Genomic DNA, 25408 nt, shown 5'->3' with positions numbered 1-25408 from the left:
GGCTGTTCCATTTTAAAACAGAATGTTAATATCATAGAACAAATAGGACCAAAATAATTTTTAGTGGCTTTTCTATGCAGCATCTATTTTCAGTGGCTTGGAAATTTTACAGGCAACATTTGAGGAACGCATCCTCACTAAATAAAACTGCCTGACAGGAAATAGGACGTTGGCCAAGCAAACATGTGGAATGTACACAGCATTTGGGTCTGATTCATGTAGGCAAATGGTAGCATCTTCACTGTATAATGACTATTCCTGGCTGCAGGATTTGCATGGTAAAACGTCACTGTAAATTGGATTGTGTACATTGTTACTGACTCTTCCAACAGTATCTGTAAATAGCCTAATTTTCACTGATGTTTCTCCATCTGGTCTCATACCCAGTAATTTTTATGAGGGTCATATATCATTCACGTTATATATCTTTAGTGACATCTAAGTATAATGCAAAACCCCAGTATTGAGAATTACTTAAAAGGCTTATTGTAACCTTTTTTCTTTCTTTCTCCTACTAATTTGTGAGTTTGCTTTCTTAAACTGGCATTCCTCTCAGTGTCATGAATGTCAGTCAGATACTACCAATATCTGAGTTTACCTGGGCCTCAAGTGATGACATTGGATTCAGGAATATCCCAAGTTATGCACCTATTCTTTCACGGAATGCCTTCTAGGACAGGTGGTGTGCCCAATTCTTAGGCTTTAAAACTGCTTACCTACAAAATCTCCAATCTTGTCTCGATTCAAGTTCAGTTTATTGGCCCTCATCCATTGCATCACTGATTCCAAACAGTGGTTCAGCACATGCACAGTTAGCCAGGTCCCATGCTGTGTAGGCTTTATAGATCATAACCAGCACTTTGAATTCTTCCTGGAAACAGATTGGTAGTCAGTGAAGCTGTTAAATCAAGGGTATTGTGTGTTCCCTGTAACTGGCTCTGGTCAACAGTCTGGCTGCAGCATTCTGGACCAGCTGAAGTTTCTGAATAGGTTTCGAAGGCAGCCCCACATAGAGCGTATTACAGATTGCCTCTCCAAGAAGGATCAGAGCCAATGCACAACAGTGCCTTCGAGTCCCATCTCAAACAGATGCTTCAGAAGGGTACCATGGTGGATGGTAACAAGCTGCTGAGAAATCCAGCAGAGCCAATAGGGACACACTGTCCAGTTCCCAGCATAGATCATCCAAAGGTGACCAAAGCAGTGTCTTTCTCATAACCAGGCAAGAAGCCAGTTTGAGATAGATCTAGATGGATCAATTTTATCTCCAAAGTGTCATGCAATTTGTTCACAGTGGGCTATCAGATGCTCTACCTTTTCTTCTTGTGGGCCAAAGTATAATAGGCCTCTCACCACTTGAAAAAACTCAGCTGGGCGACTAGGTGAAGATGCCACGGTGGAGGAGAAATGCAATTTCTTTGCTGCCCTCATTGCCACAGAGTAGGCTTAAAGTGTGTTCTAGCTCTTGATTGGACCCATTCTGAGTTTTCTACCAACATTGCTTTAGTTGTTTTCTCACTAGATTCATCGCCTGCAGTGCCTGGAAAACCAAAACACTCATTTGGCTGCACCCCGTGAGGGAGAACACTTGGGGGCAATTGTGTCAACTGCCTGATTTCTCCATTCCAGAGATTAACCAGGGCTTCAATAGAATCGCCTCCAGAGGTGACAGGAAAATCCCCAAAAGTTATCAGAAAATATCTGGATCCATCAGTCTTCTGAGGTAGACCATCTTAATTAGTCCCCTCCCCACAGAGGTTTCTGGTCCCAGAAAGTGTAAACTCAACCAGGTAATTCAGTGGAACTATAGAAAGTTCCTCCAACCCCCTTGCCTTGCTGCAGTACTCCCTCCCCAGTGGTGGCACTGTTTCACCCATTGATAACAATCCAGCAGCCTTTTTTAACCTTCCACAATATCCCAATGAGAGAGGAAAGGTGTGGGGTAAAGTATAGGGACTTAATTCAGTGCTTCCGGTGCTGGAAGTTTGCAGGATTGGGACAAAACTTCATATACAGCCCCCCCTAGTCAGGAGGCACTGTCAAAACCTTGTGTGATTACACACAAAGGAACGAAAGCCCCAGGTGCACGAAAAAGGAGGTGGCGCAAATAGATCATTGGAAGCTGTAGGATTGGGACCAAACTTCAAACACAGGGGTGCATGTGAGGCCCATTGAAAATCCTGTGCCATAGAAGCGAGAGCACCTTTTCACCAAAAAAGCGGGGTGGCAGCTATGACTCGCATGGAAGTTTGCAGGACTGGGACAAAACTTATACACAGCGTCCTGTGGCAGGGATATGCAAAATGACAACCCTACACATCTGCCGCCACCTGACCAAGATGGTGTTTGAACGTGGGGAGGTTGCAGAGTGCACCACTGGGGAAAGAATTAGGGTGGAGTCAGGCTACGAGCTCAGTCAGTTGCTAGGCAGGTCAGAGAGCTTTGGCTATTGGGCGGTATAGAAATGCAATAAATAAATAAATGGAATCAAAGATCTGTCTGCTGGAGTAGAGTGATGGCAGCAGTTTTGACTTTTCTTGCCAAGTGATTCTGTAAGCAACCAAAGTAAACACTTGTGCCTGCCACACAATACGATAACCCATGATGGATTAAATAACCCACTCTGCAGACTGTGGGTTATCAGAGTGGGTTATTTTGGCCAAATAAGCCATTGTGGCTTAAACACCTGATAGACGACACAACCCATAATGGGTTAAATAAGCCATCATAGCATATTTAACTCATCATGGGTAATCATGACATCCAAACCCAGTAGGTGAGTGTGTATGGTCTTATGTAAAATTCATCTGGCTAAAGAAGTGTGTTTTCACATATTAGCAAAGAGTAGCAATTTTTGGCTCCTTCTCTCTTCGTACTGTTAGTATGCGAACTGTCCATGAAAAGGTCATAATGTCAGACTGCATTACAGCAGGCCGTGATAAGAGCTGTATAACAGTGAGAGCTGGTGCCTTAATTCTCTTCGCACCCACCCCTTTTCTCTCCCCATCTTACCTTTCGTGTTGTGTCTTTTTAGATTACAAGCCTGAGGGAAGGGAGTGTTCTGTATTTCTTGATCTGTAAGGCACCCTGGAAGCCCTTTTGGCTGAAGAGTGGGGTATAAATGTTTTAAATAATACACAAATGAACAAATTGTACCAGGAAAGAAGCATTACTTTTATTTTCAACTTATATACCTCCCTACCTGAATACAAAACAATATAACCTTAATGTATTTTAGTTGCAAGTAATTTTACAAGAACATAGTGTTATCTCGAAATCAACAGTGTGACTCCTTGCACGTTCCCTGCCATGGGTTATAAATTAGCTCAGTGCACAAAGGAAAATCTCACCCCTTTTTACAGTTCCCCTTTTTAAAAACTCGTTCTCTTTTCTGTGGTGAATTGGAAGTCCTGGAAAGTTTTACTTAAAAAGGAGTAAGTTGGTGGGATGGTCAACAATGGAACCAATTCCCTAGGGAGGTCGTGGCCTCTCCCACACTAGAGGCATTCAAGAGGCAGCTGGATAGCCATCTGTCAGGGATGCTTTAAGGTAGATTCCTGCACTGAGCAGGGGGTTGGACTTGATGGCCTTGTAGGCCCCTTCCAACTCTACTGTTCTATGATTCATGGAATGCTGTGGGTCTCTAGTTGGTCTTTAGAAGCTAGTCCTACAAAACAGTTGTTTTACTAAGGAAACTGTAATGGGACTGAAGTAAAAAGTGCTTTTGCTTACTCTCTTCATTCCTTGAGGTTGGAAATTGTCAAGCTACCTCTCAGTAAGGAGAGTTATTAATTTTGAAAAATCCTCCCAGTTAAGGATTCTTCTGGAGAAAATGCTTTCTACTGCTGGGGCAACATTGCCTTTCCCCTCAGTACTTTACCATCTCTGGCATCTGCAGAGATTGCTCTGACCCTGCACAATGGAGGGAGCAAGGTCTAGCCTTCTTGTGGAGAATAATCTTACTAGGTGGGATATCTCCCCCCCTTTTAATTATAAAGAAAAATGGTTCCATTCATGAACTGCAAAAGGTGAGCTCCTGAATTTAAAACAAATGAACATGAAAAGTGAAAATGTCTTTGGGGTGGATAACTCAAAATGTTATTAAGGGAAAGACTTGGGAGGCATCACATTGATGTTACAGAAACCATCCAGCAGATACGCATGACATTGGCATGACAATGTTTCCATGCTGTAATGGTAGCAGCTGTCACAACTATTATGGGCAGGAATTGTTATGTTTCAGAAACATGGCCTGGCTTTTCACCACTGGTTAGCATGATCCTTTTTGCAGCGGGAGTGCTTATGACATGTGTGATGATCTTGTAATTTCCATATTGTGGAATGGTCTAAAAGTGGGGTTGTTCTGACTGAAGAGAGCAGCACAATGCTTGGGGATTTGTTGCCCTAGAAATACCATAGGTAAAGTGCCTTCCATAGAGGAAATTGTACTTAGTCATGTATGACAAATGCAGAACTATTATTTTACTGCTTAGAAAGATGGTGGGAAGCTGCAATTGTTTGCCCATCACATCTACATTTGGTGAGATTACAGATGTGAGTTCCTCACACCTGATGAATTACGCATAGGAGTCATACAATTCAATAGCATTTCCTAGACTGAAGCCACTTCTATCTTGTGAGAAATGGTCCTGTAGGGACAGAGCGTTATCATTAAAGAGATTTAAAGATGCAGTGAAAAAATCAAGATTGAAATGGATTTAAGACATGTAAACACTTCAAGCAGCTGATGCTTTAAGTATATACTGGACAGATTTAAAAGGCATTAGTAGTGTAATCGGGGTACTTTTAAATGTTCCTGTTTTTTAAAACTTGCTAATGTCAACGATTTGTGGGCAGTTAAAAATGCACAGTGTGCACATTCATATTAAAGGTACTCAAGTGTGTATACTGTATTATGTTATATATAGTATAATATATATGTAAACTTTCCTATATGTGCAAGTAGATTGAGATGGGGTCTCTAGATCTTAATGAAAGTGCTACAGTTTCTTTATTAAGGATCAGACTGGAAATATTGTATGTCTGTAGGAAAGGTTGAAACAGTGCTGTATGAATAATCTGAATCAGGAATGCCATTCCATTTTCTTAGGAATTAAACCAAGACAGCATTATCAAAAATGCTAAGTAACACGCATTCTCACAAAGGGGCTGCCTCTGCACTGGTTTCCCTTTTCATGGAATAACAGAGTAAGAACATAAGAACAGCCATGTTGGATCAGACTGAGGGTCCATCTAGTCCTGCACTGTGTTCACACAGTGGCCAACCAGCTGTCGACCGGGAACCAACAAAGCAGGACATGGTGCAGCAACACCCTCCTACCCATGTTCCCCAGCAACCAGTATACATAGGCATACTGCCTCTGTTACTGGAGGGAGCATATAGACCTCAGGACTACTAGCCACTGATTTATTTATTTATTTAAGGATTTTTATGCCGCCATTCAGCCAAAAAAGGCTCTCACGGCGGCTTACAAAAGTATTTCTTGACAGTCCCTGCCCACAGGCTTACAATCTAAAAGACATGACTCAAAAGGAAAGGGGATTGGGAGGGAGGAGGAGGGGGGGGGAAAGGAAAGCAAATTCAGGCACTACAATCTTAATTGCAAAGTTCAGCAGTTACAGTTGACAGCAGGAGGGAGGGGGCTCTCAGCTGGAGCTGGACCCAGGCACGGTGGAGAGGTGCCTGGCTGCTGCTTCCTCCTTCACTGGTGGCCTCTGCAGAGACAGTTGGTAGCAGGAGGGAGGGGGCTCTGATAGCCTTCTCCAGGAATTCATCCAACCCCCTTTTAAAGCCATCCAAATTGGTGGCCATCACTACATCTTGTGGTAGTGAATTTCATACAGAATTCATTTGGATTGTACAATTAAAGCTTGGTGGGCTTCTCCATTGCCGAGAAGACAATTTCTCTATCTGGCATGAATTTATATCCATGTGTTTATATTTCAAGTACATGAATCTACTTTCAGGTTGCATACATATGTGAGCTTGCAAGAAACAATAATGTTTAGTAAGTACTTCTGGTTAGTAAGAACTTCTCTTTTAGTAAACATTTATTATAATTAACAGTAGATCCTGTGTGCTTGACAAACTTCCATCGTCCTGTAAGAAAAGCTTTTCAGCAAGCAAAGCTAGTTAAACATACAGCTTTTAGGTCCAGGCGGTCACAAACTTAAAATATAATATGAACATAGGGCAATGAGATACAAATCCAGATCCATATTCCTACAAGAATAACTTTGCAACTCAACCTATATTCTTGCTTTTGTGTACTACTTTTATTCATTTTTAAATGGCTCTAGAATACTCAGCAGGCTTCTCAGCTAATACCAAAAAGCACTTTGAATAATTATTTGATTAGAGAATGTATTTTTTGGATTGTCAGTACTCTGAATTACGTTCAGTTGCTAATGTTTTAGGAGTTGTGTTTTTGAGAACATTAATCTCTGTGATTCATTTCTTTTGGTTTCAAGGCAGGAAGTGGCACACCACTGCGGTGAATGTTAAGTAACAGCCTGTGCCTAGGGGCAAGTATCAAACTCAAATTTCCTCAAGAGCAAGTACAATTCAGCTGATAATGTAAAGCCTAAAAGACCTGAGTTTTAAACCTTAACTAATGCATGGGCCATGCTGTCAATTTAGTCCATTCCTATCTTTGGTGAAGTTTTTCTAGTTGTGTATTTGATGAAATGTTGACAATAAACGATTGCTATCCTTGCTAGATTACCACGCTAGAAAGTATTTCATTCCTCAGGTGCAAGCTGTCCTCAGGTTTGCATGATCTACTTCATGTTTTTCCTAGAACCTGCAGATTTACCAACCAGAGCTATATCCCAAAACTGGTGACACAGAGGGTGGAGCAAAAACTCAAAAATGGTAGCACAGGCAGGGAACATGAGATAGTTATTTACTTAGGGTGACCCTATGGAAAGGAGGACAGGTCTCCGGTATCTTTAACAGTTGTATTGAAAAGGGAATTTCAGCAGGTGTCATTTGTATGTATGCAGCACCTGGTTAAATTCCCTCTTCATCACAACAGTTAAAGGTGCAGGAGCCCTGTCCTCTTTTGTATCTCATTACTCTAGCTGAAGAGGGCAGGTCTACTGTATCTTTAACAGTTATATAGAAAAGGCGATCTCTGATTGTGTAAGGGGCTTGTATGGTCCCTTTTCGTAAATGCATTGAATGTGGCAGCAAGCTTCCCCCGGCTGATGGACATTCCCTTTGATTGTTTTGTTTTGGGGAGGCGCATGTAGTTGAGACCTGTCGCCACTGCATGGGATTCACAAAGTAGATACAGGGCCTGTTCAGATGACACAGTTAACCCTGTTGGTTAAGCATTTTTGTTTAAGCAGCAGGGTTTAAGGTGTCATGTGCAATGCGTTTTCCTAAAGTAGGTGCACCTACTAACCATATTGTGGCCGGCTTCACTAGCCCTGTTGTGCAGCAGGTTTAGCGGCACTAACTATGGCTTAAGGAGACTTATGTGATGCAGCTGTGAGGGGCCGAAATCATACAGCTAGCAGTATAGAGCGGCCTAAATAGCCTAGGCCGCTCCTGCCTGCAGGCTTGCTTGCTGTTCCTCATAGCTTCAGTTCTAATACGGCCATGGAGGCTGCCATTTCGTGTAATTGGCCCCGTTTTTCAAGTATAAAGGGCTGTGTACTGAATCCAGCCCTTTTTTACTGTCCAAAGGCATGTCTCCAATACAACAAGCCCCAGTGATCTGCAATTACCCCCAGACCCCCAAATGCTGGTGAGCTCGGGTCATCAGAGGCGCCTCGTCTAACAGGTTTGTGGTTAACGTGTGGTTAAGGAAATAGGGAACTGGGCAGGGTTTCTGGTGGTGTGTGTGTTCATATGTCTTGTGGTTAGTGCTAACCACAAGGAAGCAAGGTTAAGCTAATCACAGAGCCCTCAGTGTCATCTGAACAGGCCCTAAGTGGACTAGAGCAGACTGTCTAATTCCTATTTTGTGGAGAAAAGCCTTGGAAGCAGTGGATTCATCAAAGTTGCCATCTGAAACAGCTATGGCAGAGCCTACACAACAGGACCCTGACCATAACCACGCACGGGTTGTTCCGATCTCCAAACACCGGGGCATTCACTAACTGTGTCGACAGCCAAAAAGCTTTCTAAAAATGCCAGGTCAACTAAACTTGCAGATAAAAGAAGGAAAAGACTTCCAAAAAGGCTCATTTGGAGTCTTCAGTGTCGGCTAGGGTTCCAACTCCCTCTCCATTGCTGAACTCGCCGATTCCACAGACTGCTCTCTTGGTACTGATAACGCAAACAGCTTCGTTGGTACCAAGGTTGGATCTTACGCTACCAAGGATGGAGTGTGTGACATCAACGACGGAGGATGAGATCAGGGATCTCTTACCACCAGGTTCTCTGCAGATTTCCCCACCTCGACGATCAATGCAACAGCCTCATCATCGTTTCAGGACTTCCCCCTGAATCAGGATGGTTGAAGCATTCAGATTTTCAGCAGAGAGATTTTTTTTGAGGGACATGTTTGGGGACATCATTCTAGATCACCTGTAGGGGGATGGGACAGATATTCAAACTGGTCTTTTCCTCCTCGAATGCCCTGTCAATACGGTGATTGGCAGCCTCATCATGATAGGGAGGCTTATTGTGAGAGGCTTCATTATTCCGATGAAGTTTCCCCTTGGTATCGACCGCCTATGTCTGCATCGGTATCGAGACCGACTGTTGAAGGCTCAGCTCCTGTCTCACCCCAAGCGCCTCAGCTGATATCCACCTCGAGACCATCTGCTGAGGATCTTTTCCTGCCACCTCCTCAGTACCACCAAGGTCATTGTCTCAGAACTACTACTGAAGATAGTACTGCACCCAGGGCTGCTGCTGACATGCCACACATGTCTCGTATTTCTCATCCTTTGCCTCCTCCACCACAGTTTGCCTCTAAGGATCAAACTGAAGAAGGTGAACTGGATCCTCGCATTGCACCAGACTCTCCTGAGTCGGTAGATGATTTAGCATTGCGATAAATGAAGTCTTTTTCTTCAGTGGCTCCTTCAGTGCAATCACCTGACATTGTTGTGATTACCCAAGAGGGAGCATCGCCCTCAGAAGACTTATACCATTTTTCTGACCAAATTCTAAAGATGGCCCAAGCTTTGGGCATCGAGACTCAACAACCTTGTGAGAAAATAAAAGGCCCAGTTTTTTTATATTATTATTATTATTATTATTATTATTATTATTATTCATATTATTCATACTTATACCCCGCTCCTCAGCCAAAACAGGCTCTCGGAGCAGCTTACAATTAGTTAGCAAAAAAGACAGTCCCTGTCCTCAGGCTTACAGTCTGATGCTGTATATACAGAGACATTACACCAGTCTCTGTTCCTTTCCTTCCAACTGTGTTGTATACGGTTAAGGAGTCTTGGAAAGTTCCATTGTCAATGACTCTGCTGATGCCATTCTGAACTAGAGGCTACAGAATCCATATTAGTGTAATAACTTTATTAGTTCATATTAGTATAATAACTAAGGTGAACTGGATCTTCGCATTGCACCAGACTCTCCTGAGTCTGTAGATGATTAGCATTTTGATACTAATAGTTCACCCAAAAAGTGCAACCTTTCGAGATCTCATCAGGCACAAGGCTGTGTTCTAGAAACAGGGCTCAGGGCGTTTCTTTTTCTCTCTTCCAATAAGAGAAGTAGGTTTATAGTACAGCAACTGCTAGGACTTACTGCTCCACCCTCAAGTCTTGTTGCAAATGAAATAATTATTTTTGTCAGTGACATACTCTCATCCAAGAGCACTCAGGAACCTAAATAAAGCCTATGAAATCAAAATAACAATGGTCTCTTAAGTTCAATCATGCATATTTTACAATGCTGTCGGAAACTGTAGCAATATCAAATCAAATCAAATTGTTATTTATTACGGTCGCATACCAGCAAAATCAACACCAAAACATGCAAAGGATAGATAAAAAGAGACATAAAAACAAACTACAGCTTGGTGAGTTGCTTCTCTCAGAAGGATTGCAATGTTATTTTTCTAATTTGCATTGAGGTCATGAGAAACTTAGAGACCCTCCTTTCAGTAATGTGGGAGGACACATCCTTTAAACAGATTAATACCAACGTTGTGGGGTTACATCCAGAAAAGGCTGTTAATAAAGGAAAGATTAATTTTTTTCTGCATTCCTCATACACGTTACAATGCAAAATGACATGTTCCACAGATTCTGTTGCTCCAGAACAATAGCAATATTAATAATCCTCCCCCATCCCTAAATTTGCATGTGTATTATTGCAGAGGTAATGGAAGCACTCTTATCTCTCAGATCTTCTATAGTTTTAATTATCACATATTAGGGAAAGCGAAAATAGCATTTAACCATGATAGAGTTCAGTTAAGCAGCATCTTGCACGTATGCTTTAGGACAGGGTTGCAGAATCTCTGGCCCGAAGAGGCTCTGCCATCCGGCCACAGAGCCTGCTTTGTCTCCAAGACCACCTCCCTGGAGGAATCCCTGCTGTTATCTCTGAAGTAGGATCAGAGATAACAGTGGGGATGTGGGTGGTGAATAGCTGGTGTTTGGAGGAACAACTGCTCTTCCCAGTGTTGGCTGAATTCTTACACTGAGTTTTCTGTTGGGAAAAGCAGCTGCTCTTACCAGCATTGGCTACTTGCTTTCTATCCTGCTGTTATCTCCAATCTGAGATAGGAGATAACAGCAGGGATTTCTTCAGGGGGCCTGGGCATAGTATCTCTGATGCCTGCCTGGGCATAGGATGTAGTGATTGAGAAGGAAGGACTTGTAAAAAGAAAGTGATTGCATAAATCCACAACTAAAATAAATAAAATAAAATTTGGCATGATTTTGGAGAGTGTTTAACCTTTCCTGTTCTATGAATAAAAAGACTGCATGTAATTTTATATATATTTGAGCTTTCCATGGATAATTCAGCATTTTATGTAGGCGTCTTTCCCAAATAACGGCAAAAAGTTACGTTTTCATGCATGTGTCTTATTTTACATTTGGGAAGCCATGAATCAGCAATGGCTGTTTTTATTTCATGCTGGACAGCGGATTATTACCAACAAGATACTTCATTACGAAGTAGCTAGATATTCAGTGCCAAGTCTCTCATTTAAAAAGAAAAGGGAACTATTATCTCATCCACCCGTCCACGACTTTTATGCAAGACTTACAATCATACAAGATTTTGGACATGCCTACCTGATTGGGTTACTTTCACTGGCTTAGGGCAAGATGCTTACTTTTTAATTATTAAAACCAAGAATTTTAAGGTATTGACTATTTTGCTTGCACGGAGTGATCAGACAATACTCCTAGTTCTGGCTTTTGGGCGAATCCTTGCACGTATGGTTTTCTTAACTCACCATATCTCTCACTTTTCATTTGAGTTGGGTTTAAAAATTTGGGGTGGGTGAGCCTGTCCTGATCCTTTACTCTGTGAGAAGTAGCAATCAGAGCTCTGTTCTGCTTTAGTGCTGGCAGGGGAAGTGGAGTGGGCAGAAAATAATAAAACACAGCAGCTTTGGGCTGCCAGTTGTATGACTTGGTTAGGGAGGGATGTGAAAATAGAATGCAGAAGCTCCTTCTCTTCCTGAATGATTTGGGCCACTCTGTAGTTGGAACTGGGCAAAGCTTTTAACCCCCATGGGAGAAAAACATGCAAATGTCATAGCTTGGATAAACTTGCTTCAGTAGCAGTTTGTATAAAGAATGGGTGTACTTTCTGGCGAGCAGGGACAGTACAAATTTCAAAGTATGACTGATGCCCTTTGAGAATAGCTCATGTTGGCTGCTGGCCCCTTTTGTGATCTCCATTCCAATACTTGAGTAAAGTGATGAAGAGGAGAACAACCCATAGGTTGGTTGGGTCTGACTTATTTGGGATTAAAGTTACCTGGCTAAAGTATGCACCTTAAAAGTTTTTATATTGTAAAATGTTGTATCTTTTATATTGCACTTGCAACAAAACGGTGCACAGTTTTTTAAATTTAGGTCTGTAGCAGACATTGCAGTGGTACAGTTCATATCAAGTGGGAAGGTCTCACGTTTTGTATTTTGTGTGTGTTTGTTTTTCTTGTTCATTTACAGTAGTTTGTTGTATTGGCTTTTCTGCGACAAGCATTGTTTTTAAAAACTGTAAACATCTTGTCAATCTGACATGAACTGGGACTGAATATTCTATTGTGTGGTGTGCAGATTGCCTGCACTTGCCTAACTTCATTTGATTTGTGTGTGTGTCTGCATGTTATGAACTGCTGACGTGTGTCCAATTGTTCCTAATGGCTAGTTGCCCATTTCTCCATTCCTTTAGGATTTCCGTTCAGGGAAGATTACTTCATACAATGTATCCTCTCACTATGTGTGTTATAGTGGGGGTGAAACTGTGTTGGAGTGGGGATAAATGTTGCTCAGACTCAACAAAGGGCTATAGTACAAATTCTCTGTAGGGCTTTAGCTCTGTGCCAGTGATAGGATGGGAGCTTGAATTCATTGCTATAGCCCTAAAGTGAAATTTTACACATCACAACAACTCCAAAGGGTTTTTAAAAACCAGGTTTGTTGAGAAACAAGCAAGTGTGCTGGCTCCCTCCGTCTGATTGTGCGCTCAACAAGCAGGAATGGCTAAACAACCCAGGGTTGCTAGGACAGGGCATCCCTGGGTTGTTTAGCACTGTGACCAAACACAAACCTAGGTTGACTCTCACCCCTCAAACCAGAGAACCCCCCCCAACAAAAAACAAACTATGGGGTCTTTGTCAGGGGAGAGACAAGCCAGAGGTCTGGGTTCAGATGCAATGCTAAACAGCCCAGGGTCAGAGCATGAACGACTCCAGCCACAGCTAACGTAATGTCTAGGTCCTTTGAGCCTGTTTTCAGGGTAACAGTGCAGAAATCTGTCTGACCTGATGCCAAGGCTTTTCCTGGCTCAGAAGACTTGTAAGACAAAAGCAAAATCACATAGACATAGTTTCCATTATAGCATGAAGGCAGCATGCATTCACGGGCCTCCCCTTCAACCTTATTCGGGAGCGGGTAAGGGAGATTTTTGCTCCCTTGGGAAGCCTAATTTGTCTCCTGCATGTTTTAGTTTCCCAGGTATGGAAAAATGTCTGTTTTGTTTTGCGAGTGGCCTTTTTGTTTTCACCAATTAGAGGAAACAAGTGGGACCCACCACAAAATGTTGCAGTGTATCCATACCTCTTAAGAAAAGTACTCCTTTTGAGGACTCCAGCCATCCTGGAACAGGAGCCTTGTAGTGCTGCTCAGGTGTCATGGGGCTAGAGATGTGAAATTTCTGGAAATGTTGAATCTATTGGAAAAAAAACACGTTCCCCCCGGGGTTTTTTGGGGAGGAAATGGATTTTTTTTTTTGAAAAACAGAATCCCCCCCCTCAATATTAGCACTTTTTACAGATTGAAAGTCACTTTGTTACTTTAGGAACATAAAGTGTATTATGTCCAACTTGGTTTGGCACAAAATTATTACATTTGGTATATTAAAAGTACAGTGTATTCAAACAATTATTACAAATTGAACTTACTTTTTTACATTTTTACTTTTTTTTGTAACAAATGTTGCTACGAGCTCCTGAACTGTAAGCAACACTGAACTGTATGGAACCTCTTCGGTTTTGGAAGTTTATGAGGAGCAGGCAAAAAACAGAAGAAACCATCAACATTAGTATCAAAGAAAATTATTTATCTCTCCACTAGTCCCCCACAGTGTCAAGCAGACATAAAGCATCCATTCCAATAAAAAGAACTGAGAAAAAAAAAAGGGGGGGGGCGACCAGGACTCAATGAATATGCAAGAAATTTAATCAGACTCATTTTCTGACCCATAGCAATCACTATCAGTTTCAGTCTCTGCTTCAATGGCAGTGCCCCCTAGAGACAGAAATGCATCTTGCTCTTGCATTTGAGAGTTGTTGTCTCAGTTTGCAACCTAGGACTTGCTTGTCCTCTGTGCACAGAAATTGTAATAATCTGACACTGTACATAGTTTTTAGAAATCATTTGGTATAGCCAGTATATGAACACCTTGCCTTGAACATTTTATTCATCATGCTAAAATAAAACATTCCATAATCCATTTTTTTCTTTTCTTTTTTTTAAATTTTTTTGGAAACAGGCTTTTGAAAAAAAATGTGGGGAAAAACATTTTCCCTCCTGAATTTTTCTGCTTTCCCCCCTGGGCCTTCACATCTCTACATGGGGCAAGGGAGAACGGTCAAAATGAGGGAAGGAAAAGTAACACTATTTTACTTAGAGTAAGTCCTATTGATCTCAGTGGGACTTACTTCTGAGTAGACCTACATAAGATTGCGCTATCCTTCCATCTGGGTTTCTGCATGGGAAGATGTCACAGACACTCCCTGCAAACTAAGGAGTGTAAGAGATTAGGTCCAAAGGGAAGGGGGCTTTACACATAGGGGTGGGTCGGTCTGAAAAGAGCAGGGACCCACTTACTGCAGCTAGAGCTTCTCACAAGCAGGGGCAAAGAGATGCTCAGGAAGGTGAAGCCTGGCTGTTCACTGCCAGAGCTACAACTGGAAAAGGGAGCAGCCCCCAGAGTCTGTTGGCTGGGGCTGAACTCACTCCACGGGCAGTGGGTCAGGCAAGGGGGAACAAGTGGTAAAAGGGGCAGCTTGAAGACGCGTCAGCAGCGGCATGCCCCGTTTCTTTTCCCCCACCGCTCTGCCCTTCCTCTCCAGCCCTAGCCTGGAAATACTTGAGAAGGAGCATGTTCTTTTTCCTTTCTTCCTCAACAACTCTGTCCCTCACAATTTAAGGCTGGCTGGTTAGCTGGTTAACCTGCCTCCTTCTAGGATCCTCTAGCTTGCCAAAGCTGAGTGATGGGGGACGGACTCCTCAAGGCTGAAGAGAAGAAGTCAGCCACCAAGCTCCTTCCTGATAGCAATGGTGCAAGCAATGGTGCAAGCTCACACGCTGACTCCTCCAGCTTCGAGGGGGGGGGGAATGGCAAGGCTGATGTGCATAACCCTTGTCCTGTAGAGGTGCCCTCTCTTCTTGCCAGGCCGGGGCTGCCTTGCCTAGGTGGGTCCTCCTGGTGCAGTGGCATTATGGTGGAGCAGCATGATTTGCCACTCTTCCCACTCTGCACCGCCTCATGCAGGAGCTTTTTCCTGCTTCATGATAAAGCTGGTTGTGATACTTCCGACGACAAGAGTTTGTCTATCGTGCATCCAACAAAGAGTCATGCATATTGGTAGCGTATGAATGATCAATAAAAATTAAATTTATAAACTTGTATGAAACTGAATTGTTCCCATTTCTGTAAAGTGTTGGTCCATTTTACGTTTTGTGTGTTTATAAGTAATGAAAACAGGTAGAAGGAGGGAATTAGAATTATTTGCCATGCTCTGTCAACTATCTCTGGCTAAAGTGAAGCATGAAGGAAAATGGGCAGTAGCTCTTCATGGTTTCATAAAATTCTGCAAAGAACATTTATTTATTTATTTATTATTGCATTTATATCTCGCTTTTTTTCCTCCAAGAAAACCAAGGCATTGTACATAATCCCCCTCCTGTCCATTTTATCCTCACAACAGTAACCCTGTGGGGTAGGTTGGGCTGAGAGTTTGTGACAGGCCCAAAGTCACCCAGTGAGTTTCCATGGCCGAGTGGGGACTGGAACCCAGATCTCACGACTCCCAGTCCAACACCTTGGCCGCTACACCGCACTGGCTCTAGAACATGGTGCTAGAATACTGTTTCAGTTGCATCTAATGAAGTCAGTGTGTTAGGAATAGGTGACCAGATGGTTAAACTCCTCTGTTTTTATTAAAATGGGCTCTTGCTGTGTTATGCTGAAACATTTCTTCTGGTATCAAAATGTAGTTCACTTCTTATTTGAAAAAGCAAATTAGTACACCTGCGTTAAAAAGATGACCGCACTATTGGCTTGCAGTTGACTTGCTAAAAATGTTGGAGTCCTGGTTTATTGACTGCATCTTTTTGATACTGGTTGGTGTGGTAGATATGGGGAGGAAAGATGTAACCTTTTGCAAATTTTGAAGATCATATCTTTCTGAGCTGCTTCTTCCTTAAATTCAGTTCTGAATGGCTGACTGCTTCATTTCCCTTATGTATTCTTTTTTTACTACTTGAAGCAGAACAAAGTTGGAAATCAGTCATGGCTTACAATGTCCCTTTCAATTACTTCTTTAAAATCCTCTTGCCTTGTTTGCTCTACTGGATGGCTAGGCAGAATAAAATTGTATATATCTACAACAAGTGTCCTGATGTGTTAATTTACACGTTACAACATGAACCAATGACAAACGTTAAAAGTATAATTGTAATAATAAAGCAAACTTTTTCCTTTGAATTAAATTCTACAAATACATTTTGTGCTCTATTCTGTTATTTTAAATCTTATGTGAAAGATTTAGCAAAAAGACTTTGGAACAAATTGCACCTCCATGATGTACAATAAAATGTTTTATAAGACAGTGTGGAGCAAGCAGCAGGCAGTGAAGGTAGGTGTAGGAACGATGGGGTGCAGGATATGATTTCTTCTTAATAGCCTTTTATAAAACCTAAAGTGTGTGTGTGTGTGTTTGTTCCTGTATGGCTTTGACCCTGCTGGTACTTTTTTAAAAATGTGTGCGTACACACTTTTTTGCATTCATGCTAAAGCGCCAAGTTTTATTTTAAACTAAGCACTTCATTTGTTGACAGGGTGGATAAAAATCAATGATTATTTTTTTAAAAAAAAACCCAAAACATCAGATTTTAAAAATTTAAATTGTTTTTTTTATTTAAATCAGATTTTTTAATTTAAATTGGATTTTTTTAATAAAATGCTTTTTGAAGAAAAATCTATCTAAAGATAGTCCAAAGGTTATTCATCATGAAATAAGGATTAGTTTTTAATTATGTAGCATGAGGCTGTTTAAATTTTTTGGTCAATGAATTCCATTAATCCATTCACAATGTCATGCTCTTCCAGAGGTTTCTGTAAGATTATTTTTCTCCTTCCAATAAAGTGCAGCAGAAAAGTTGTCCAAATATGAATGATTAACCTATTAACCTACACTGTACTGCTTTTGTCGCCAGCTGAAGACCTTTTTATTCACTCAGTATTTTAACACTTAATTTTAACTTAAATTTAAATTTTACTGTTTTAACTCTGTATTTTAATCTTATATCAACTTTGCTGTGTGGTTTTATCCTGGTTGCGCTTTTTATACTGTATTTCGTAATTGTGTTTTTAACCTGTTGGATGTTTTATTGTGGTTTTAATTTTTGTGAACCGCCCAGAGAGCTTCGGCTATTGGGCGGTATAAAAATGTAATAAATAAATAAATAAATAAACTGGAGATAGTTCACCTCGCAATAATGTCATAATTATTTATCTATGATGTGTTTCTAATAGTATAACCAGATCAATTTTTTTTATATAACTGTAAAACTAATCTGAAAAGTTGCTATTCGTTTGGTTGTAAATATTACAACCAAATGAAACCTTCATTTGGTTGTAAATATTAAGATTATACCAGCAAGAATGAGTCTTGGTAACTCTGAGTTGTGTAAAATATAGCGAGGAAGAGTGCACTTGTGTGTGTGTGTGTGTGTGTGTGTGTGTGTGTGGAGTCACATGATTAAATCGAGTCTTTCTGAGTAGTGATTTAAATCAAATCCACCCTGTTGGTTGATATGCAAGTGTTAAAAGTGAAACTGTGTGTGGAACAGATTATAGCTGCTTGGCCCCACTGCTCATTATTGCTGTGTATGAAATAGTTAATTCTTTACAGCTGGTGCACTATGCTCTTATTTGGGTGGGATTATATATATTTTAAGGTCTGTCTATTTGCTATTGTTGATACAGCTTTTTTTTTTTACTTCTTGTGTGGCCCTCCTTGCATTCCATTTTCTGTGCTATTTGGTAGACTGAAACGGTTGTCATTTTAGTGGAAAAGTGTCTCGGAAGCAATCTGAAGACTTGCGTGCGAAATATACATGGCACAGTATAGCCTAAATGAAGCACTTTGGGATCCCATTGGTTTTAATGAGAGAGCATATATATAATTCCCACATAATTCGGAGGGACTTAAAAGTGTTTAATTTGGATCATGCACAGACTCTTTAGTTAAGATGGCATTCGGCCTTTGGGCATTAATGGGCAATGGGCATTAAAATGGCAAATGCAGTTCAGTGTAAGCAAGTGTAAAGTGATGCACATCGGAGCAAAAGATCCTAAATTCATGTGCATGCTGATGGGGTCTGATCTGGCATTGCCTAACCAAGGAAGAGATCTTAGGTTTATGCTGGACAGCTCAATGAAGATGTTGATCTAGTTTGAGGTTGCTGTGAAAAAGGCAAATTCCACATTAGGCATATTTAAAAAAAGGAGCCAAATAAAACTGCCAGTATCATAATGCCCTTTTACAAATCTATGATGCTGATGCAACCATACTTGGAATTATTGTATACAGTTCTGATCACTGCACCTCATAAAGATATTGTAGAGATGGGGAACCTGAGTGAGAGAGTGTCATTGCTGTCATGTCCTACCTGTGGGCTTCCCTTAGACATCTGGTTGGCCAGTATGGAAGCATAATACTGGACTACATAGGCCTTTTGTCTGATTCAGCATGGCTTTTATGTTCTATTAGGATGTATTATGCAGTTCTCAAATTAATTCCCAGGAGCTAGATCTTGAGGCCATATGAAAGAAAAATATTAAGTCGATTGCCCATTAGAATGCTGAATGAGTGTGTTGCTTGTCCTTTTAATTGTATTAGAGCTCAGTTCTATACATGTTTAGTCAGCAGTGCTGGCTGGGGAATGCTGGGAGTTGTAGGAGTTTTTTCTGTCTAAACATGCATAGGGTTGTGCTCTTAGTTTTTCAAAAAAGATATTGAGACTTAAATATTATAAATTCATTGTTGCTAGCCACTTTAAGGTGAAAATGTGGGATATAAATTTAAATATAAATGTGTATTGCCACTTTCTTTCCTGCGTTTCTTCCTGAGAGTCTTGCCTTTTTGGCTAGCTTCAGTGATTTGAAGGAAGTAAAGATTTCTTCAAATGGGATATTGGCTTCATACACTTAGTGACCATAGTTTAATAAAACATCCACACACAAAATAGCATATGCTAAATGTTCTGGAAGCCTGGAATTATGCAACTAGGAGCCAAGTTTCTCTCAACCATCTAGGAACAGAGGGTAAAGTCCAACATAAGTCCTACATAGTGTAAACCCATTGAAATGAATGGAATTTAAGTTAGTCATGGGTCTACTCTGTGTAAGACTTACGTTGGATTTTATCCAAAGTTTGCTAGGTTTTGAACTATCTTCTGATTATATGCCATTACTGTTTTCCTAAAAATCTATTTTTATACTGTCTGGAATTCTTCAATATTCTGTGCTTATGCTGTTGGCAAACTTTGGATTTTTATAAGAGAAAATGGAGTCATCTCCAAATACCTAGATGGCAATTAGAAAGATATTATGACTGCATATACTTTAAGAGTGGTAGCAGTGATTATTATCTGGCTTTCTGTTTTTGTGCATGTTTTATGAGAATGCCCATGTGTTCTTTTTCTGGGATGGTAGTGGTTAATAAACCACACTTAATGTATCTGGCTTCACACACTATTACAACCCAGAATTCAACAACCCCATGGGTTAAATAAACCATGGGTTAGCATTATGTAGGCACCAGGAAAATACATATTGGATTCCTTCCATACTGGCTGATATATGAGTCTAAGAACGTTCTTGCTTCTTTCTGAATAAGGATGGAAACGTGATGAAACTAGTATTTTTCACATTTTTATCCTACCTTTCCTTCCATAAATTAAGGATAGTATATATGAAGCTCCTCACTGTATCCTTGTAACAGTCTTGTGAGGGTTGATTACATGGTGACTTTACCCAAAGCCATCCAGTGAGCTTCATGGCTGTGAGGAGATTGTACTTCAATTTCCCAGAGCCATGTCTAAAACTCCAACATAACATTCTCTAATCTTGTGCCTGGGAATTGTAGTCAAACATATCTAGAAAACATTAGATTGGAAAAGGGTGCACCAGCATGCTGGCATACTGGAACTCCAAATGCATTATGTACTTTCCATATTGAATTTTCTACTAAAGGTGAACGATTACTGTTTAAGCTATTCCGACTAAGCCTTATTTATATGCGCAGTGAGCAGCCTATGTTGTACCCACAAGTATGGATAACACCTCTCAGAATAAAGTGAAAAGGAGGCTGCTCCACTTTCTAAGTTGTTTGTTACTTCTGCAATATGTGTTCGCGTTAGAGGTGGGAATGTGAGAAAGGCAGGAACACTGTGTTTGTGGATATGTAACTAGAAATCTTAGTAGACATACATTATGTAAGCAAACTTAGTTTAGATGCTTTTTTAAAGAGTAGGTTTGTATTAGTGGAATTGGGATATGTTGGTTATAATTTTTTGGTTTTGGTGTCACACCAAAAGGATGTAAGATTCCCATTAGTACGTTGCAGAAAGGGTAATATTCAGTTGTTAGAACTCCCTCATTGTGTGATGTGGAGAAATAACTGCTTTACTAAAAACATTGAAGGTTTTGATATGATACCTGCAGGGAAATAGTAGTGTTTGAGGGACAGCTGTTTGAAGTTTTTTGTTTTTTAAAAAAGGAGTTTATGTTAATGGTGGGTACTAGCAGTGCCTTTTATGTTTAGAAGATAACAGTGCTGCTGAAGAGTGTCTGCCAGCAACCTGGAGATAAAAGGTAAGCTCCCTTCTTGTATCGAGTTAAAGAAAAAGGACCACGTTTGCTGTTGTTCAATGCTAACGTAATCATGCACGGAAACTGGTGTCTTCTTTTTAACAGGTTTAGTCCAGGTATGGAAACTGACGTGTGCAGAAATCTTGGAATCTGGAAAATAATTCTTAATATGTTATGTATCAATGTTTACATTGGAATGGATTGCTGATTGGCTGGTTTAGTAACAATGGCATGAATGAGACTAAATTTGTTACTATCATAGATTCTTAGAATCAAATCTGAGGGAGTATGAAACTTTTAATGTTTTTCTGGCAATCATCAGAAATTAATCCTAAGTAAGAAGGAACAAGATGGGAAATGAATAGAAGAAAATAGAACTTTCAAACCGACTTGCATGTATGCATTTTGTGTGTGTTTATTTGCCTTTGAGAATGTTTGCAGACCATCCTGGGAATTTTTTACTTGATTGGAACTTTGGGAAGATTTAATTAGATGCAGCAAGCATGAGGATGGACATGCCACTTCAGGCATTTATTAAACAGTCTACTTGGTACATGGTACCTTGAAAATATTTTACTGCAATTGCTGATTCGTTATTCTGTAAGACACTTAAACCGCTTTCATGTTCACTTAACTAGGGAGGTAAAAATGGCAAATCTGGGTGGATTTCCTGCCTTTTTGATGCATGTTACTTATTACCTCGAAGTAGTTCATATAAAAACGACACACCTCTGATTATTTTCCTTTTCTTTAGTCAACAGATAAGCATCGGGCCCTAGAAGAAACCAAAGCATACACAACTCAGTCTTTAGCTAGTGTAGCCTATTTGATCAACACCTTGGCCAACAATGTTCTGCAGATGCTGGATATCCAGGCTTCCCAGCTTAGGCGTATGGAATCTTCAATCAACCACATTTCACAAGTGAGCGAATATTTATTATTATTCAGTTTGTATTTGATACAGTAGATAGCATTGGACTTGGATGATCTGGGGGATATGAATTCAAAAATCCTCTCAGACATGAAGCTCATTGGGTGATTTTGGGCCCAGTCATTCTCTGCCAAATCTACCTCACAGGGTGGTTGTGATGATGAAGGGATATAACCCTCAATGTATGCCATTTTCTTGGAAGGGGGCCGAAATAACAACAACAACAACAACAACAACACATTCTGGCCCTTTTTGTGCAAATGTCGGGGCCTGAAAAATACTGAAAAAGGGTTTGGGGGGTTGGCGAATGAGTGACAGCCTCTCCAAAGTGCTGTTAGGGCATCAGTGGAGGCGCTGTCACTGCAGCACAGTTGAGATCACTCAGGAACAGTGACAGGGTTTTTTCCACTCTTGCCATGCTGCTTGCTGCAGCACATGATGTGTTGGCTCTGCTGGATTTGAACAATGTGCCAAGAATTCATGGGTTAAATTACCCCAAGAACAAGACATGGGCGGTCACAGTGGCTTGTTGGCCAAAAATAAGTCACCCTGTGGGAACCAGTCCATATTTGGATGATAGAATAACCCACCATGGCTTGTTTCCGACAAAATTCACAACGGCTGGGTTCACAAAATATGTTAACTCACACTTAGTGGTTGAGTGTGGGTTGTTGTTGGGTCTTTTACTAGAATTATTGTATTTATTCCATTTTTGTAAACTCCCTGACCGATTTTAGCTTATGTGCAGCACTTTGTTAAAAAGTGCTATATAAATTATTATTATTATTATTATTATTATTATTATTATTATTATTATTACTACTACTACTACTACTACTACTACTTTGTTGAACCGTGAGTCAGTGTGTTGTCTGAATCCAAGACGTTTTCCTCAGGGTGGCTTGTTAACTACTCTGAACATCCCAACAACAAACCATGGGTTCTCAAGGTGGCTTGTTCTAGATAAATAAGCCACACTGCATGGTTAACAAGCCACCCTGCGGAAAATGTCCTGGGTTTGGACAACACACTAACCCACAGTTCAACAAACAACCCACAGTTCAACAAGAACCCACACTCAACCACTGGTGAGTTAGAGTGTTGTGTGAACAGCCCCGCTGGGTTTTTGTGTTGTGTAAACACAACTGCTGTGTCTCAAGTATAATTGGAGGTTCTAATGTAAATTGAGTTATTGGATCCTGCAGGAAGCAGAGACCAAAAAGCAACCAAAGAAAAAGAAATGCTTTTCAAGCAAGAACCTGATGATTTAGCCCCATGCAGTTTTTCACATTTATTTTTATTTTATTTACAATATTTATATACCACTCCCCATTGAAAATTTCAGAGCGGTGTACAAGATAAAATAAAATAAAAACAGAATAAAACACTTTAAAATAGATTTTAAAAGAAGCAAAATGTACAGTAAACCATGACTAGTCATTAAGGAAAGGCTTCCTGGAATAATGATGTTTTCAGGAGGCACTGAAAGGAATACAAAGTTGGCGCCTGCCTGACCTCCAGAGGCAGGGAATTCCATAGGAGGGGGGCTATTATGCTGAAGGCTCTTCCCCTGGTGGACTCCAATCGGAGCATGGGTCTAAGTGGAACCACCAGGAGCATGCCCTTGGATGACCTCAGTGACCAGGCAGGTTGGTAGGGGAGAAGGCGCTCTCTCAGGTATCCTTGTCCCACGTTGTTTAGGGCTTTGTACACAAGTGCAAGAACCTTAAACCTGGCCTGGTAGCGAATAGGCAGCCAGTGCAGTTCCCTCAGCAGAGGAGTTACATGCTGGAAAGGGGCAGCTCCAAACAACAGCCGAGCGGCAGCATTCTACACTAGCTCCAGCTTCCGGAGTAGCTTTAAGGGCAGCCCCACATAGAGTGCATTGCAGTAACCCAGTCTTGAGGTTACCAATGCCTGTACCACCATGGCCAAGCTATTCCTGTCCAGGAGAGGCCATAGTTGGCGAACCAGCCAAAGCTGGTAAAAGGCACTCAGAGCCTCCAGCGAAAGAGATGGATCTAAGAGTACCCCCAAACTATGAACCTGATCTTTCAGAAGGAGTGCAGTTCCATCCAGAACAGGCAATGGGCCTATCTCCCGGACTCGGGAGCCACTCATCCACAGGGCTTCCGTCTTGCTAGGATTCAGTTTCAGTTTATTGGCCCTCATCCAGCCCATTACTGAGTCTAGGCACTGGTCCAGGACCTGCACAGCCTCACCTGATTCAGTTGTCACAGGGAGATAGAGCTGCGTGTCATCAGCATATTGATGGCATTTAGCTCCAAATCCCCCAATGGCTTCATATAGATGTTAAATAACATTGGGGACAAGATGGTGCATTGTGGCACTCCATAGCTCAATTGCCAAGGGGCCCAGGAGTGGTCACCCAATGCTACCCTCTGAAAACGACCCTGTAGGTAGGACCGGAACCACTGTAACACAGTGCCTCCGATGCCCATCCCACAGAGTCGATCCAGGAGGATACCATGGTCAATGGTATCAAAAGCTGATGAGAGATTGAGCAGGATTAACAGGGTTGCATTCCCCCTGTCCCTCTCTCAGTAAAGGTCATCCGTCAGGGCGACCAAGGCTGATTCAGTCCCGTAACCAGACCGGAATGGGTCTAAATAATCATGATGCCACGTTGCACAGTAAGATCAGAGCAGTGTGACCAGGTGAGGCCACCTTGTCTCCACTTCTTCCAAAAGCATGTTGCATAACACAGAGGTGGTGGTATGCTTGCTGGGCACAGTCGCATGTAATAAGAAATTTTTGGAATAACCTTTGATGGAAACAGCAATTGTAAATATTTATACAATATAAATCAGCATAAACGTGCAAGCGGGTGCTGGCATCCTTGGTGGGATGCCAGCACCCATGACGGGTGGTCTTCTGCCTTTGAGAGCTTCAACGAGGATGCTAGGTAGTGTTTGTGGTACCTCTTCCAGGACATTTTCTCAATTTACTTTTTCTGACAAGAATATTAATGCCCAAATTTTGGGGGGGAAACATCTAAAATGTATATCATAATGGATATGAAAATGTGTGTCACCATCTTCAGTTGTCATAGGCACTAGGGGCTAATGTTTAGGTCTTGCTTTATGTTTTCTTGCTTTGGTTGCTTAATTATATGACATTAGTCTTGTGCTTTTATGGGCAACATTTCCATTGTATTCAGACATGTTGGATATTCCCTGTGTCATTTAGTTAAATGTGGTAATAATGTGTAATGTAAAATATTAAAGGAGAATAAATTACGTTGGAACAAAGAGGCTATATGTAACCCTTAAGTAATGGAAGTAACAGTGATACTGACTAGCTTGCATAGATGCTTTTCAATGACTGGAAAAGCACATTTGGCTAATTACTGTTTGTAAATTCCTTATGCTTGCAGACAGTTGACATACACAAAGAAAAAGTGGCTAGAAGAGAAATTGGCATCTTGACTACAAACAAAAACACTTCAAGAACTCACAAAATCATTGCACCAGCCAACCTGGAGCGACCAGTTCGCTATATTAGAAAACCTATTGATTATACAATTCTAGATGATACTGGGCATGGGGTAAAGGTAAGTGGAATATAGAATAGCTCAAATTTGACAATCTGCCTGTATATTCTCAGAATGCAGACATTTGTGTGTGAATCTCCTTCCTTCAAATAACTGCATGGATTTT

The 25408-nt window shown here is 41.1% G+C and overlaps 1 protein-coding gene across 12 annotated transcripts in view; it reads left to right on the top strand.

Moving 5' to 3' along the window:
* Positions 1–25408, top strand: part of ABI2 (abl interactor 2) — a 67674-nt gene that overhangs the window by 9568 nt on the left and 32698 nt on the right. For 11 of the 12 annotated variants that reach the window (XM_063116148.1, XM_063116140.1, XM_063116144.1 and 8 more), the window contains exons 2-3: positions 21552–21719; positions 25126–25302. In XM_063116148.1, the coding sequence (XP_062972218.1) occupies positions 21552–21719; positions 25126–25302 (345 nt within the window). Of the gene's footprint in view, positions 1–20719; positions 20801–21551; positions 21720–25125; positions 25303–25408 lie in introns of those variants that run through there. The other variant, XM_063116146.1, reaches the window with a different exon arrangement.

The sequence above is a fragment of the Elgaria multicarinata genome, chromosome 2, assembly GCF_023053635.1.
Source record: "Elgaria multicarinata webbii isolate HBS135686 ecotype San Diego chromosome 2, rElgMul1.1.pri, whole genome shotgun sequence".
NCBI lineage: Eukaryota > Metazoa > Chordata > Lepidosauria > Squamata > Anguidae > Elgaria > Elgaria multicarinata.
The sequence above is the reverse complement of the archived record's forward strand: the minus strand, read 5'-3'. Positions and strand labels throughout refer to the sequence as shown.